Source organism: Lucilia sericata, unplaced genomic scaffold (assembly GCF_015586225.1).
Source record: "Lucilia sericata isolate MDLA Ls3-8-SP2 unplaced genomic scaffold, ASM1558622v1 Contig000873F_arrow, whole genome shotgun sequence".
In the NCBI taxonomy this organism is placed as follows: Eukaryota; Metazoa; Arthropoda; class Insecta; order Diptera; family Calliphoridae; genus Lucilia; species Lucilia sericata.
Genome location: NW_023994864.1, coordinates 47,184 through 65,664, shown reverse-complemented (window position 1 = coordinate 65,664; position 18,481 = coordinate 47,184). Strand labels below are relative to the sequence as shown.

The following is an 18,481-nucleotide window of genomic DNA, read 5'->3' as shown; positions in this document are numbered from 1 at the left end:
TATTTTTGACAGTGAACACTATTGGAACTAGGAGGCCACTAGCAGGGGATTCAGTCAACAACCAACACAAATCCAAAAAACAAACCATATCAGCTAGTAATAATTTATGATATTTGATAATATTTATTTTGAAATTCATAAAAAAAAACGAGTATTTTGGCATAATTTGCTAATAAACACAACTGTATGATATTAAAGGCTAAATGGTATTAAAAAATCCCTAAAGTTGGCAATATAAACGAAAATTTCAGTCTTTGGCTTATGATGTAGTTAAACAAAGACACAATCTCTCAAAAGTATGCAACAGTTTTCAAAAGTATGCAAATAGTTTTTACAATTCACACGTTCGTAATAGTCGAAGATGCTACTTTTAATTAAACTTGAATTTTACAGATAAATAGCGCAAATAATTGTCCATAAAATTACCTTAAATTTTACCTCTGATAATGTATTGCAGATTATTAAGCATTTCGATTACTTTAACCCATTAAAAAGAGTAATTGCTTCTTTATGTTTAAGTGCAAAAAAAATCTAGAACATTACGACAATACAATCAATTAACTATTATTGTTAATTGTATGCGTTTTAATCATATTTAAATATTGTTTGTACATGTTTTTTATTATAACTTTTTTTTAATTTTCATTTAATAAGCGCAAATGAATTGAGTGGCAATTAGAAGTAATAAAAAATTTAAAAATATTATTTCAAGTAATAAAACATCAAAAGGAAAAAAAAACTAAACTGACAACATGTCGAAATAGTTATTAAACATCTTAATTTGTTTATTATTAATTCGTTTTCGTCTTTAAGAAATTATAGCAATTATAAAGATTTTTCAAATAAATAGTTGCTAATTAAATTTCAATAAAAGTTTAAGTGCAATTCTAGAATAAAAAAAATGTATTTCAAAACAAGAGTTAGGTTAGGAATGTGGAGCTGAAGTAGAACTGAACTAAAACTGAACTAGAACTGAACTAGAACTGAACTAGAACTGAACTAGAACTGAACTAGAACTGAACTAGAACTGAACTAGAACTGAACTAGAACTGAACTAGAACTGAACTAGACCTGAACTAGAACTGAACTAGAACTGAACTAGAACTGAACTAGAACTGAACTAGAACTGAACTAGAACTGAACTAGAACTGAACTAGAACTGAACTAGAACTGAACTAGAACTGAACTAGAACTGAACTAGAACTGAACTAGAACTGAACTAGAACTGAACTAGAACTGAACTAGAACTGACTAGAACTGAACTAGAACTGAACTTAGAACTGAACTAGAACTGAACTAGAACTGAACTAGAACTGAACTAGAACTGAACTAGAACTGAACTAGAACTGAACTAGAACTGAACTAGAACTGAACTAGAACTGAACTAGAACTGAACTAGAAACTGAACTAGAACTGAACTAGAACTGAACTAGAACTGAACTAGACTGAACTAGAACTGAACTAGAACTGAACTAGAACTGAACTAGAACTGAACTAGAACTGAACTAGAAACTGAACTAGAACTGAACTAGAACTGAACTAGAACTGAACTAGAACTGAACTAGAACTGAACTAGAACTGAACTAGAACTGAACTAGAACTGAACTAGAACTGAACTAGAACTGAACTAGAACTGAACTAGAACTGAACTAGAACTGAACTAGAACTGAACTAGAACTGAACTAGAACTGAACTAGAACTGAACTAGAACTGAACTAGAACTGAACTAGAACTGAACTAGAACGGACTAGAACTGAACTAGAACTGAACTAGAACTGAACTAGACTGAACTAAACTTAACTGGATCTGAGAAATGGTGTCTCTGCTTATTTTTCAAAAGGTTAATTTTCTTAATCTACAGATCATACTTGGCATTTCCCAAGGCTGGACCAGTAAGATTGTTTGCATATCAAGTTAAATAATTTGTCTATAAATCCAAGTTGACCGCCAGTTCAATTAAATAACAATTACTTAGAATTTGAAGTCATTGTGGACCACTTTTTGCATGTTGGTAGATTTTTTTGTATTTCTCTTTTTATCTTCAACATCTTTTTTCGTTTTTATCCAAGAAAATTTCAAATGAAGCTTAACAATTAAGCAAATAATGGAGTAAATACATGCATCATATGAATCTCAATGTATTGGTGTTAGTAATTAACTATTTTAAGGTGCTAGTTTTTGATGTATGGTTTAGTATGTATAATGATCGTATTATAAAATAATAATCGCACTAGTCAGTTTAGTCGATTACTTAGTGTTGTGTTCTAAAATAGTGTGCAATTAAAGAATTTTCCTTGAACTACAGTGTGGCAAATAATCAACTACGTTTTTATTTCTTTATATTAGTCGCGCTAATTAGAATGTTTTTTTTTTTCAGCTATAAAATCTTTTTTTGCTGTTTTTAATTTTCATTAACCTGTTGGTTAGATTTTGCATATATGTACATATGTATGTAGTGTTACTTGTGTTAGTCTGTGTTACAGCCTTTCTGCCTATTTAGAACAATATTTTCAGAGATCATTTTTTATTTACGCTGCTCATAAAATAATTATAATACTTAATAATTTATAATAAAAAATATATAATTAAATTTGCTTTTTTCTCGTATTTAAATCTATAGTTGTTTTTGTTTGTTTTGGGAGATCTTTTTGTTATTAAAACATGTAGAGTTAATGGGGTCAAATTTTCTGGTTTATGTTTGTTTTCGTATTGTTGTAGTTGTTTATAACCTTTTGCTGATCTCTTTTCAACAATTTTCAACTAATATTAATTTATGTGTATTATTTTAATTGTTTTCAAGCATTTTAGTTTATTTTTAGCATAAATTAAAAATCTCTATTAACTAAATTGTTCTAATGATAGTGTTTAAGTTGGGGATCAGACTTGTGTTATGTCAAGTGTTAGCAATAATTGAAGTTTTAAAAATAAGAAAAATAAAAGTTAGAACTAATCGAGAAATAATTCTAGTTCTAGTTCAGTTTTCGTTCAGTTCTAGTTCAGTTCTAGTTCTAGTTCAGTTCTAGTTCAGTTCTAGTTCAGTTTTAGTTCAGTTCTAGTTCAGTTCTAATTCAGTTCTAGTTCAGTTCTAGTTCAGTTCTAGTTCAGTTCTAGTTCAGTTCTAGTTCAGTTCTAGTTCAGTTCTAGTTCAGTTCTAGTTCAGTTCTAGTTCAGTTCTAGTTCAGTTCTAGTTCAGTTCTAGTTCAGTTCTAATTCAGTTCTAGTTCAGTTCTAGTTCAGTTCTAGTTCAGTTCTAGTTCAGTTCTAGTTCAGTTCTAGTTCAGTTCTAGTTCAGTTCTAGTTCAGTTCTAGTTCAGTTCTAATTCAGTTCTAGTTCATTCTGTCAGTTCCTAGTTCAGTTCTAGTCAGTTCTAGTCAGTTCTAGTTCTAGTTCAGTTCTAGTTCAGTTCTAGTTCAGTTCTAGTTCAGTTCTAGTTCAGTTCTAGTTCAGTTCTAGTTCAGTTCTAGTTCAGTTCTAGTTCAGTTCTAGTTCAGTTCTAGTTCAGTTCTAGTTCAGTTCTAGTTCAGTTCTAGTTCAGTTCTAGTTCAGTTCTAGTTCAGTTCTAGTTCAGTTCTAGTTCAGTTCTAGTTCAGTTCTAGTTCAGTTCTAGTTCAGTTCTAGTTCAGTTCTAGTTCAGTTCTAGTTCAGTTTTAGTTCAGTTCTAGTTCAGTTCTAGTTCAGTTCTAGTTCAGTTCTAGTTCAGTTCTAGTTCAGTTCTAGTTCAGTTCTAGTTCAGTTCTAGTTCAGTTCTAGTTCAGTTCTAGTTCAGTTCTAGTTCAGTTCTAGTTCAGTTCTAGTTCAGTTCTAGTTCAGTTCTAGTTCAGTTCTAGTTCAGTTCTAGTTCAGTTCTAGTTCAGTTCTAGTAGTCTAGTTCAGTTCTAGTTCAGTTCTAGTTCAGTTCTAGTTCAGTTCTAGTTCAGTTCTAGTTCAGTTCTAGTTCAGTTCTAGTTCAGTTTCTAGTTAAGTTCTAGTTCAGTTCTAGTTTCAGTTCTAGTTCAGTTCTAGTTCAGTTCTAGTTCAGCTCTATTTCAGTTCTAGTTCAGTTCTAGTTCAGGTCTAGTTCAGTTCTAGTTCAGTTCTAGTTCAGTGTCTAGTTCAGTTCTAGTAGTAAAACCCTACCCTTCACAATTTGGCAGGTTCGATTATATTTATATTTTCATTATTAGCTTTTTATTATTATATTTTCTTAATTATATTTCACTTTTTTTAATTTATAATACTGAGTAAATTGTCTTGTAACTAACTACTTGTTGTCATATTAAATGTATATGAACTGGTACAGTACCTTTACAGCGCTGTTGTTTTCAAATTTTTGCCGCTAATGTTCGTTTTTAAAATCTATTTTTTTTTTTTTTTAATTTAAAGTCATTTAATTTCAGTGTTTTGCTTTTTAATTTTTGTTATTTTTATTTATTTTAAACAAAAAATAAATAAAAATAAAGTATTTTAACGATGAATTTGATCTTTGACACGCATATTTTAACGACGTGTATGCATATGAGTTTCTTGTTGTAAAATAAAATTAATTTGAAACTGAATACTGAAACAAGCAAACAGTTTGTTAGTTGACTCATTTGTACAGTGATGAGAAAAAGTGGACAAATATTTTGTATTATACGATCTCCTTTATAAATATCACCATAGTCAACGATTGTATGCGATGCAAATGGTAGTAGTTATTGAAAATTATACCAGTTTTAGTTCTCACTGTAACTAGAGTATTGAGGACTATTATGCAAATTGACCAATACAATAACAATAACGCTTTATACATTCTCACATGCATGCATACTGATAGGTGGAAAACCCAGCAGTTCTGCAAGCGAACAATTCTCATTTAGAGTTATGAAGTAACCTGGGGGGAGAACGGGAGACAGCATTATACTTTTGTTAAAGTAATAATTTCAGAATCTCCTTCCCGAACTACTGGGCATCAATTATTAAGGCAAACAACTCATACTTGTATGATTGTTTGATTTGTACATGACTTTAGTTTAATTTTAATAAAAATACACATGTATGAGCAATTTTTTTTTTAATATTTATTTTACAAAAAATATAGTTGTTGGTTGTTTTTATTGAAAAGAAAAACACACACACCAACTGCAGCAACCAATAGCTTACAATAAAGCACCAATATATTGCCACTGATAACAACTGATAAGACCTGTATGAGTTGCATGTATTTATATGCCGATTTTGTATATTTCTTTAATCAATAAATTTTTTATTGCTCTTTTTTGTTTAAATTAATAGGTGAGTGTTTAAGAAAAATAATATATAAATAAATAATTAATGATTAATACGTTTTTGCGAATAGCTACAGTCACAAACATTTTTAAATCCAGCGCATATTTCTGAAACCAACAAGAAAAATGTTTGCCAAAAATTATATTTAATATAAATTTTTATTTTTTTTATTTATTTTTATTAAATATGCTATTTATATGAATTAAAAAATAAACTAAAGCAGACTATAAAATACCCTAAAGTTTGTTAGGAAACTGAACGAAAATTGAACTAAAAATACTATATAGAACTGAACTAGAACTGAACTAGAACTGAACTAGAACTGAACTAGAACTGAACTAATAGAACTGAACTAGAACTGAACTAGAACTGAACTAGAACTGAACTAGAACTGAACTAGAACTGAACTAGGACTGAACTAGAACTGAACTAGAACTGAACTAGAACTGAACTAGAACTGAACTAGAACTGAACTAGAACTGAACTAGAACTGAACTAGAACTGAACTAGAACTGAACTAGAACTGAACTAGAACTGAACTAGAACTGAACTAGAACTGAACTAGAACTGAACTAGAACTGAACTAGAACTGAACTAGAACTGAACTAGAACTGAACTAGAACCTGAACTAGAACTGAACTGAACTGAACTAGAAACTGAACTGACTAGACTGAAACTAGAACTGAACTAGAACTGAACTAGAACTGAACTAGAACTGAACTAGAAACTGAACTAAGAACTGAACTAGACTGAACTAGAACTGAACTAGAATAACTGAACTAAAATGAACTTAAAACTGAACTAGAACTAGAACTGAACTGGAACTGAACTAAAACCTGAACTAAACTGAACTAGAACTAGAACTGAACTGGAACTGAACTGGAACTGAACTAGAACTGAACTAGAACTGAACTAGAACTGAACTAGAACTGAACTTGAACTAAACTAGAACTGAACTAGAACTGAACTAGAACGAACTAGAACTGAACTAAACTGAACTAGAACTGAAATAGAACTGAACTAGAATGAACTAGAACTGAACTAGAAATGAACTAGAACTGAACTAGAACTAAACTAGAACTGAACTAGAACTGCACTAGACTGAACTAAAACTGAACTAGAACGGAATTGAAAACCTACAAATTTAAATCCATCAGATAACGATGGTAATCAACACAACGTCTGTCATCTTGTAGGTCAAGCTAATTCTACCCCTTTACTATCTTATCTTGCTGTAGGGTATAAAAAATCAAAACAAACGCAAAAAATCACAATCTAGAGCAAAAAAATTAAAGATCATAAAATTTGAAAATATTACTTCTTAATTTTTTAACAATCCTAAAAATAGGTCTGTTCTGACTTATTTACGTATGATGATGAGACTCTTAGATAAGATGGAAAAATTTTGTTATGTACAGAAAAAAATACAATTTTAGGCTAACAATAGACCAACAACAACAACTTCAACATCATAATAAACATTTAATTTATTATTAAGGCGGGAGCTTCACGCGATTTAAAGCAACAAAAAACCAAAATAGCCAACATTTTCATAATAATTTTTATATTTGTTTTCATTTTCTTTTTCATTATTATTTATTTCTTTTTTTTTTTTAATTTATTCCACATAATTGAAAATGTTTTGCCATAAAGATTTCATTTTAAATGAAACGTTTAACTAAAAGAAAAAAAGGAAAAAATTAAATAAAATAAAACAAAATAAAAAATATATGCAAACTCACTCTAAAATAAATATGTATGCAAATTTATGTGATTGATTAAATTAAAATGAATTTAAAATAATAAAAAAACAACAAATAAATTGCAAAAACAAAGTATTATACGAGTAGCAGTAGTATGAAATAAAACTTAAATAAAGTGACCAATGAGTAAAAAGAAATGAAATCAAATATTTATTTGTTAAAAAGTAACGTTGTTCTGGTATCATTGAATAAACAACAATAACAGCAAACGCCTAGTCAGCCAAAGAGTCAGTCACACTAACATTTGTGCCAGACACTTAAAAGTGTTGAACTTTGGAATGTGACGCGGCGGCAAGTGGGTTTTTGATTTTTATAATAATACTTAAAAAATAATAGTTAATCACCATGATGATCATGATGTTGATCAATAAGTAGCAAAGACAACAATGCTTGGGGGGAGATCATCATTGTCAACCACAAAATTTAACTAAATCAACCACTAACACACATTTCAAATGAATATACTTTCTCAGTTTTAATATATGCGGGTATAGGACAGGGGTTGGCCCTTTTAGAATTAATAAATAAATACAAATTTGAAGTTGATTTAAAAACTGAACTAGCACTGAACTAGAACTGAGCTAGAACTGAACTAGAACTGAACTAGAACTGAACTAGAACTGAACTAGAACTGAATAGAACTGAACTAGAACTGAACTAGAACTGAACTAGAACTGAACTAGAACTGAACTAGAACTGAACTAGAACTGAACTAGAACTGAACTAGAACTGAACTAGAACTGAACTAGAACTGACTAGAACTGAACTAGAACTGACTAGAACTGAACTAGAACTGAACTAGAACTGAACTAGAACTGAACTAGAACTGAACTAGAACTGAACTAGAACTGAACTAGAACTGAACTAGAACTGAACTAGAACTGAACTAGAACTGAACTAGAACTGAACTAGAACTGAACTAGAACTGAACTAGAAACTGAACTAGAACTGAACTAGAACTGAACTAGAACTGAACTAGAACTGAACTAGAACTGAACTAGAACTGAACTAGAACTGAACTAGAACTGAACTAGAACTGAACTAGAACTGAACTAGATCTGCACTAGAACTGAACTAGAACTGAACTGAAACTGAACTAGAACTGAACTAGAACTGAACTAGAATTGAACTAGAACTGAACTAGAACTGAACTAGAACTGAACTAGAACTGAACTAGAACTGAACTAGAACTGAACTAGAACTGAACTAGAACTGAACTAGAACTGAAATAGAACTGAACTAGAACTGAACTAGAACTGAACTAGAACTGAAATAGAACTGAACTAGAACTGAACTAGAACTGAACTAGAACTGAACTAGAACTGAACTAGAACTGAACTAGAACTGAACTGAACTGAACTAGAGATAATTTATTGAAGAGAAAGTTTATTAGAAAGCTTCATTTCTCTACCTTGCAACGATCTCTTTCATGTTGGCCATGCCCTGTACACTATGCATTAGAAATTCCCCCAAAAATGTGTAGCTCTTAGTGATTGTCTCTTTTTCAGCAATTTTTGTGGTTTATTAAATGAATAAATATATTTGTGAATTAAAAATGTAAACAAAATGATCATCACTTAAAAGACATTTCCTCCCTCTGCTCTGTTTTTGTTTTCTTTCTTTCCTATATGATTTGTTTTAGTTTTTATCTCTGTGTCGTGGATATACTCAAGTTTTTAACATTGAAATTATTGTTTTTTTTATAAAAATATATGTATTTCTTTTCAACATGATCACGATGATCAAGCAGTTTTTATATTTTATTTTTTGCAAAAAACAAAACCACAGACACTACTCATACATGCATACCTACATATTTGAACCGATACCGATATACCATGTTGAGACGTCTTATACGGGACAACAATGTTTCGTCAACCTGATATGAGACGTACGAAAGTTTTGTTTGTTTAAAAAAAACTCACACACAAACAAATAAAAGCTTTATTTTTTGTAATACCAGTTGCAAACATTTTTTAAAATATAACTATTATATTTTAATCAACAACAACAATATTTTTTTAACAATTTTAGTTGTGAGCAAGTATTTTGCAATCAATTTATTCAATTTTTGTTGGAAAATGCCGAGTAACGATGATTTTTAACACTTTACATGCAATATTAATAATAATAAATATTATACCTAATAAGTAATAACTAATGTTTAGCAAACATGCTATATATAAGCTCCTACGTAGGAAATAACTTGAGAAGAACGTTCTAAGAAAGCAGATTTAAACCCTCCATAAAATGCTTTTGATTAATATTAGTAGATTGCGGGAAACATTCCTAAAATTTGTTTTTGGCAAACAAATTGTAAACATTTTCTTCCACAATTATTTATTTAAATATTATAACAAATCCTCAAATTTGACACAATAGTATTAATTATTTTGGATACATTTCAGACATCCATGCCAAATTTTAAAAATACTACAAACAACTAATTTAACATTTCGCAAGAAGATATTAAAATTTTTTCGATATAAAAGGTTATCTGATGTATTTAGAAAGAAAACAATATATATTAGGTGCATCCAATTCTTTTCATTATTCAAATAGCAACATCTTATTGAGCCGATAAGAATGTTATTGATGGTTTATAATAGAACTGAATTAAAACTGAACTAGAACTGAACTAGAACTGAACTAGAACTGAACTAGAACTGAACTAGAACTGAACTAGAACTGAACTAGAACTGAACTAGAACTGAACTAGAACTGAACTAGAACTGAACTAGAACTGAACTAGAACTGAACTAGAACTGAACTAGAACTGAACTAGAAATGAACTAGAAATGAACTAGAACTGAATAGAACTGAACTAGAACTGAACTAGAATTGGACTAAAACTGAACTAGAACTGAACTAGAACTGAACTAGAACTGGACTAAAACTGAACTAGAACTGAACTAGAACTGAACTAGAACTGAACTAGAACTGAACTAGAACTGAACTAGAACTGAACTAGAACTGAACTAGAACTGAACTAGAACTGAACTAGAACTAGAACTGAACTAGAACTGAACTAGAACTGAACTAGAACTGAACTAGAACTGAACTAGAACTGAACTAGAACTGAACTAGAACTGAACTAGAACTGAACTAGAACTGAACTAGAACTGAACTAGAACTGAACTAGAACTGAACTAGAACTGAACTAGAACTGAACTAGAACTGAACTAGAACTGAACTAGAACTGAACTAGAACTGAACTAGAACTGAACTAGAACTGAACTAGAACTGAACTAGAACTGAACTAGAACTGAACTAGAACTGAACTAGAACTGAACTAGAACTGAACAAACTGAACTAGAACTGAACTAGAACTGAACTAGAACTGAACTAGAACTGAACTAGAACTGAACTAGAACTGAACTAGAACTGAACTAGAACTGAACTAGAACTGAACTAGAACTGAACTAGAACTGAACTAGAACTGAACTAGAACTGAACAACTGAACTAGAACTGAACTAGAACTGAACTAGAACTGAACTAGAACTGAACTAGAACTGAACTAGAACTGAACTAGAACTGAACTAGAACTGAACTAGAACTGAACTAGAACTGAACTAGAACTGAACTAGAACGAACTAGAACTGAACTAGAACTGAACTAGAACTGAACTAGAACTGAACTAGAACTGAACTAGAACTGAACTAGAACTGAACTAGAACTGAACTAGAACTGAACTAGAACTGAACTAGAACTGAACTAGAACTGAACTAGAACTGAACTAGAAGAACTAGACTGAACTAGAACTGAACTAGAACTGAACTAGAACTGAACTAGAACTGAACTAGAACTGAACTAGAACTGAACTAGAACTGAACTAGAACTGAACTAGAACTGAACTAGAACTGAACTAGAACTGAACTAGAATGAACTAGAACTGAACTAGAACTGAACTAGAACTGAACTAGAACTGAACTAGAACTGAACTAGAACTGAACTAGAACTGAACTAGAACTGAACTAGAACTGAACTAGAACTGAACTAGAACTGAACTGAACTGAACTAGAACTGAACTAGAACTGAACTAGAACTGAACTAGAACTGAACTAGAACTGACTAGAACTGAACTAGAACTGAACTGAACTGAACGAACTGAACTAGAACTGAACTAGAACTGAACTAGAACTGAACTAGAACTGAACTAGAACTGAACTAGAACTGAACTAGAACTGAACTAGAACTGAACTAGAACTGAACTAGAACTGAACTAACTGAACTAGAACTGAACTAGAACTGAACTAGAACTGAACTAGAACTGAACTAGAACTGAACTAGAACTGAACTAGAACTGAACTAGAACTGAACTAGAACTGAACTAGAACTGAACTAGAACTGAACTAGAACTGAACTAGAACTGAACTAGAACTGAACTAGAACTGAACTAGAAACTGAACTAGAACTGAACTAGAACTGAACTAGAATTGGACTAAACTGAACTAGAACTGAACTAGAACTGACTAAAACTGAACTAGAACTGAACTAGAACTGAACTAGAACTGAACTAGAACTGAACTAGAACTGAACTAGAACTGAACTAGAACTGAACTAGAACTGAACTAGAACTGAACTAGAACTGAACTAGAACTGAACTAGAACTGAACTAGAACTGAACTAGAACTGAACTAGAACTGAACTAGAACTGAACTAGAACTGAACTAGAACTGAACTAACTGAACTAGAACTGAACTAGAACTGAACTAGAACTGAACTAGAACTGAACTAGAAACTGAACTAGAACTAACTAGAACTGAACTAGAACTGAACTAGAACTGAACTAGAACTGAACTAGAACTGAACTAGAACTGAACTAGAACTGAACTAGAACTGAACTAGAACTGAACTAGAACTGAACTAGAACTGAACTAGAACTGAACTAGAACTGAACTAGAACTGAACTAGAACTGAACTAGAACTGAACTAGAACTGAACTAGAAACTGAACTAGAACTGAACTAGAACTGAACTAGAACTGAACTAGAACTGAACTAGAACTGAACTAGAACTGAACTAGAAGAACTAGAACTGAACTAGAACTGAACTAGAACTGAACTAGAACTGAACTAGAACTGAACTAGAACTGAACTAGAACTAGAACTGAACTAGAACTGAACTAGAACTGAACTAGAACTGAACTAGAACTGAACTAGAACTGAACTAGAACTGAACTAGAACTGAACTAGAACTGAACTAGAACTGAACTAGAAGAACTGAAGAACTGAACTAGAACTGAACTAGAACTGAACTAGAACTGAACTAGAACTGAACTAGAACTGAACTAGAACTGAACTAGAACTGAACTAGAACTGAACTAGAACTGAACTAGAACTGAACTAGAACTGAACTAGAACTGAACTAGAACTGAACTAGAACTGAACTAGAACTGAACTAGAACTGAACTAGAACTGAACTAGAACTGAACTAGAACTGAACTAGAACTGAACTAGAACTGAACTAGAACTGAACTAGAACTGAACTAGAACTGAACTAGAACTGAACTAGAACTGAACTAGAACTGAACTAGAAGAAACTAGAACTGAACTAGAACTGAACTAGAACTGAACTAGAACTGAACTAGAACTGAACTAGAACTGAACTAGAACTGAACTAGAACTGAACTAGAACTGAACTAGAACTGAACTAGAACTGAACTAGAACTGAACTAGAACTGAACTAAACTGAACTAACTAGAACTGAACTAGAACTGAACTAGAACTGAACTAGAACTGAACTAGAACTGAACTAGAACTGAACTAGAACTGAACTAGAACTGAACTAGAACTGAACTAGAACTGAACTAGAACTGAACTAGAACTGAACTGGAACTGAACTAGAACTGAACTGGAACTGAACTAGAACTGAACTAGAACTGAACTAGAACTGAACTAGAACTGAACTAGAACTGAACTAGAACTGAACTAGAACTGAACTAGAACTGAACTAGAACTGAACTAGAACTGAACTAGAACTGAATTAGAACTGAACTAGAACTGAACTAGAACTGAACTAGAACTGAACTAGAACTGAACTAGAACTGAACTAGAACTGAACTAGAACTGAACTAGAACTGAACTAGAACTGAACTAGAACTGAACTAGAACTGAACTAGAACTGAACTAGAATTTAACTAGAAGTGAACTAGAACTGAACTAGAACTGAAGTAGAACTAAAATTGAACTGCATCTATGCGAAAACTGATCTGGAACTGAGCTATAATTGACCTGTAACTCTTTTTCGTGTAGCTTTTATTATAGTCGTCTTATGTAAGGCTTTCGTATTCTAATTAATTGTTCTATTCACATTCATTTTTATTCAGCTAAATAGAGCAAATGTTAGTGAATGAATGAGGCTAATAAATTGTTTTTAATTAAAACAATTAAATACTTAAGAACAATAACATAAAAATAAATACGACAAAAATAATTACTTAAATATTATTTAAATAATTGCACGGGGATTTTTACTCAGAAGAAGTTAAAGGATCATTAACTTTAAGAAACTAGTTGTCTTTAAGAAAAAAACATAAAAAACTTTTAAAACAGCTTTTATGATCACAATTAAAGATAACTATGCAAATTTACTATTTAATTGTTTAAAAACTAAAAGTTTAAAATTTACTTTTTTTCTTAAATTACAGAAGCTGAGAATCACATGATACACTCGGATGCTTTATCATCAGCCACCAATACTACGGTACACAGTCCAGTAGCTCAGGCCTTGAGTCCTTTAGCGGCCTTGGGCCACAATAGCAATAGTAATCAAAGTAATGCCAATTCACCCTTAAGTACGGGTAGTATAGGCAATAATAATACTACAACATTTGCAAATATCGGTAATAACAGCAATAATAATAACAACAACAATAGCAGTAGTAATGCTAACTCACAGCAATCGTCAACAGTGTGTGCAATATGTGGTGATCGGGCCACAGGGAAACATTATGGTGCTTCCAGTTGTGATGGTTGTAAGGGGTTTTTTAGGCGCAGTGTGCGCAAAAATCATCAATATACCTGCAGGTGGGTTAAAGATAGAGTTAAAAATAATATTTGGATTTTAATTTAATGGTTTTTTTGAGTAGATTTGCCCGCAACTGTGTGGTGGACAAGGATAAACGTAATCAGTGTCGTTATTGTCGTTTGCGCAAATGTTTCAAGGCGGGCATGAAAAAGGAGGCAGTACAGAACGAAAGAGATCGTATTAGCTGTAGACGCACCTCAAATGATGATCCCGATCCCGGTAATGGCCTCTCGGTGATCTCTTTGGTTAAGGCTGAATTGGAAAGTCGTCAATCTAAAGCGGGAGCTGCCATGGAAACCAATGCCAATGAAGATCTCTCTACCAAACAATTTGCCAGCATTAATGATGTATGTGAATCAATGAAACAACAGTTATTGACTTTAGTGGAATGGGCGAAACACATACCAGCCTTTAATGAGCTACAACTGGATGATCAGGTTGCCTTGCTGAGGGCTCATGCGGGTGAACATTTGCTATTGGGTTTGTCACGAAGATCAATGCATTTAAAAGATGTTTTGTTGCTGAGCAACAATTGTGTTATCACTAAACATTGTCCGGGTAGGTTAAGATTTTTATTTCAAACTTTTATATATGGAACTATGAATTACTAATATGAATTTTAATGTTAAGTAGATCCGAGGGTCTCGCCAAATCTAGACATATCACGCATAGGAGCGCGTATCATTGATGAACTGGTAATGGGTCTAAAAGATGTTAATATAGATGATACCGAATTGGCCTGCATTAAGGCTTTGGTATTCTTCGATCCCAGTAAGTTTGAACTTTCAGAAACCGTACCCGTTTTAAGAAAAGTAACTTTATAAAATCAAATGTTTCATTCTAGATGCTCGTGGCCTCAATGAACCCCAGCGCATTAAAACCTTGCGTCATCAAATTCTTAACAATTTAGAGGACTATGTGTCCGATCGCCAATATGAATCACGAGGACGTTTTGGCGAAATATTACTTATATTACCGGTACTACAGTCAATAACCATGCAAATGATCGAACAAATACAATTTGCCAAAATTTTCGGAGTGGCTCACATAGATTCTTTGCTGCAGGAAATGTTGCTAGGAGGTACTAAACATAAACTACTTTTAAACTATTAAATCATTTGATTAAATAAATATTTCCACTTTTTAGGTGAACTTGCCGATAATAATGCCCCTTTAACACCACCCAACCTAAACAATTATGGTGGCACTCATGGCCTAGATGTTAGTCAAGTGACTTCCACTTTGGATGTTTTGTCATCGCCCAATAGTAAACATCATTTAACACACGACACCATGTCCAGTTGTATGGATAGTAGTTTAGATGCTCAATTAATTCCACCATTAATGGATGGCTCTTCGGTTAATGGTCATTTTAGCTTGTGCGGTCCTCCCCTTTCCAATCGTTCACACAATGTTTCCACAGCTGCTGGTCAGCACAATCAACAAATGCGTCGGGAGAATAACTCACCTTTACTCAATGACAACGAACGTCTGGAGGTGGATGAACAAAGTAGACAAAGCAATTATATGGACTCGTACAGCAATGGTCGTTCCAGTGTTAATTCTTTAAATAACTCTTCGTTATTGGGTCATTTACAGCAGTCCAATATGACGCCTCACCAATCACCTCACTCGCCGCACAATCAAAATTCAAATTTAGCTCAGGGTTCTCTAACACATACACACAACTCTAATCGTAATCATCCCTACCAAAGAAACGAAAATAACCCGGATAATAACAATGGTGGCAATTCGTCTGTATTACGTAATCCCGTGGAAATGACCTTAAATGAATACAACCGCAGTGCAGAGACTTCTTCAGATGATATGTTAAGAAGAGCTGCCTTAAAGATAAGACCCTCTGAGGCCTTAACTGCTATACCGCCAAATTTGCCTCCCACTACCGCCACTCCCACCTCCTCTAGTTATATGCTAAATACCATGCATGATGGTGACACCTATCGCATGGCCCTAAAACAAGAACCCGAAACCGGTTACTAATTTTCAATTGAAAAAGAAAAAAAAAACAAAAGGCCTTAAAATATTTCCTGATCTTCCTTGTTAGTTTCTTCTTTGAAGTCTTTATTAGTTTTAAGTTTAATTTTAAACATCTTGTTGGCTAATTTAAGTTTTCTATTCTATTTTTTCTAAATTGTTAAGGAAAGTTATTAAATAATTTTCTTTTTTTTTTAATTTAATTTAACTAAATTTTAGTTATGGCTGTAGTTTTTGGTAGTTAGGTTTGTTTGTTAAACTTTTCCTTTATTTCTGGATATTTGTTGCTAATTATTTTAAATAATTACTTTTAGTTTTAAGTTGCAGTTCAGTTTCATTTGCAATTTACTTTTTATTAAATGGTAAATTGTTAGATATTTTTATTTAGGATTTTGGTAAAATTTTATAAATTTTTTAAAACATTATCTTATATATATATTTTTTTTTGTATGTTATTTTATGATTTTATTTATTTCTTTTTCTTAATTTTAGGGTGTGATGAAATTATATGAATTATGTATATAATAAATTATAAAGAAACACAGAGAGAAAAGTTTTTTTGTAAAAAAAAAATTTATAAAATATATACATATTTCAAAGAGTAATTTTTGAAAAAATAAAAAACATATTATAAAAAGTGGTTTTATTAAAAGAAAATAGTTTAGTAATGTTATACTTTAAAAAGTCTATAGGCTAGAATAAAAACTAGTCTAGAAGTCTATAGTCTAGTCTATAGTCTAGTCTATAGTCTAGTCTATAGTCTAGTCTATAGTCTAGTCTATAGTCTAGTCTATAGTCTAGTCTATAGTCTAGTCTATAGTCTAGTCTATAGTCTAGTCTATAGTCTAGTCTATAGTCTAGTCTATAGTCTAGTCTATAGTCTAGTCTATAGTCTAGTCTATAGTCTAGTCTATAGTCTAGTCTATAGTCTAGTCTATAGTCTAGTCTATAGTCTAGTTATAGTCTAGTCTATAGTCTAGTCTATAGTCTAGTCTATAGTCTAGTCTATAGTCTAGTCTATAGTCTAGTCTATAGTCTAGTCTATAGTCTAGTCTATAGTCTAGTCTATAGTCTAGTCTATAGTCTAGTCTATAGTCTAGTCTATAGTCTAGTCTATAGTCTAGTCTATAGTCTAGTCTATAGTCTAGTCTATAGTCTAGTCTATAGTCTAGTCTATAGTCTAGTCTATAGTCTAGTCTATAGTCTAGTCTATAGTCTAGTCTATAGTCTAGTCTATAGTCTAGTCTATAGTCTAGTCTATAGTCTAGTCTATAGTCTAGTCTATAGTCTAGTCTATAGTCTAGTCTAGTCTAGTCTAGTCTATAGTCTAGTCTATAGTCTAGTCTATAGTCTAGTCTATAGTCTAGTCTATAGTCTAGTCTATAGTCTAGTCTATAGTCTAGTCTATAGTCTAGTCTATAGTCTAGTCTATAGTCTAGTCTATAGTCTAGTCTATAGTCTAGTCTATAGTCTAGTCTATAGTCTAGTCTATAGTCTAGTCTATAGTCTAGTCTATAGTCTAGTCTATAGTCTAGTCTATAGTCTAGTCTATAGTCTAGTCTATAGTCTAGTCTATAGTCTAGTCTATAGTCTAGTCTATAGTCTAGTCTATAGTCTAGTCTATAGTCTAGTCTATAGTCTAGTCTATAGTCTAGTCTATAGTCTAGTCTATAGTCTAGTCTATAGTCTAGTCTATAGTCTAGTCTATAGTCTAGTCTATAGTCTAGTCTATAGTCTAGTCTATAGTCTAGTCTATAGTCTAGTCTATAGTCTAGTCTATAGTCTAGTCTATAGTCTAGTCTATAGTCTAGTCTATAGTCTAGTCTATAGTCTAGTCTATAGTCTAGTCTATAGTCTAGTCTATAGTCTAGTCTATAGTCTAGTCTATAGTCTAGTCTATAGTCTAGTCTATAGTCTAGTCTATAGTCTAGTCTATAGTCTAGTCTATAGTCTAGTCTATAGTCTAGTCTATAGTCTAGTCTATAGTCTAGTCTATAGTCTAGTCTATAGTCTAGTCTATAGTCTAGTCTATAGTCTAGTCTATAGTCTAGTCTATAGTCTAGTCTATAGTTAGTCTATAGTCTAGTCTATAGTCTAGTCTATAGTCTAGTCTATAGTCTAGTCTATAGTCTAGTCTATAGTCTAGTCTATAGTCTAGTCTATAGTCTAGTCTATAGTCTAGTCTATAGTTAGTCTATAGTCTAGTCTATAGTCTAGTCTATAGTCTAGTCTATAGTCTAGTCTATAGTCTCGTCTATAGTCTAGTCTATAGTCTAGTCTATAGTCTAGTCTATAGTCTAGTCTATAGTCTAGTCTATAGTCTAGTCTATAGTCTAGTCTATAGTCTAGTCTATAGTCTAGTCTATAGTCTAGGTCTACAACCTAGTATATGATATAGTCTATCCTACAGCCTAGTCTACAGTATAGTCTAAAGTATAGTCTATAG

The 18,481-nt window shown here is 32.1% G+C and overlaps 1 protein-coding gene across 4 annotated transcripts in view; it reads left to right on the top strand.

The window, feature by feature from the left end:
• Positions 1 to 16,645, top strand: part of LOC119608703 (transcription factor HNF-4 homolog) — a 43,497-nt gene extending 26,852 nt beyond the window's left edge. For 2 of the 4 annotated variants that reach the window (XM_037963219.1, XM_037963218.1), the window contains exons 3-7: positions 13,661 to 14,039; positions 14,102 to 14,598; positions 14,671 to 14,811; positions 14,885 to 15,121; positions 15,188 to 16,563. In XM_037963219.1, the coding sequence (XP_037819147.1) occupies positions 13,661 to 14,039; positions 14,102 to 14,598; positions 14,671 to 14,811; positions 14,885 to 15,121; positions 15,188 to 16,041 (2,108 nt within the window). In that variant the 3' untranslated portion in view covers positions 16,042 to 16,563. Of the gene's footprint in view, positions 1 to 13,660; positions 14,040 to 14,101; positions 14,599 to 14,670; positions 14,812 to 14,884; positions 15,122 to 15,187 lie in introns of all 4 variants that reach the window. The other 2 variants (XM_037963221.1, XM_037963222.1) reach the window with 2 other exon arrangements.
• The last annotated feature ends 1,836 nt before the right edge of the window (positions 16,646 to 18,481 follow it).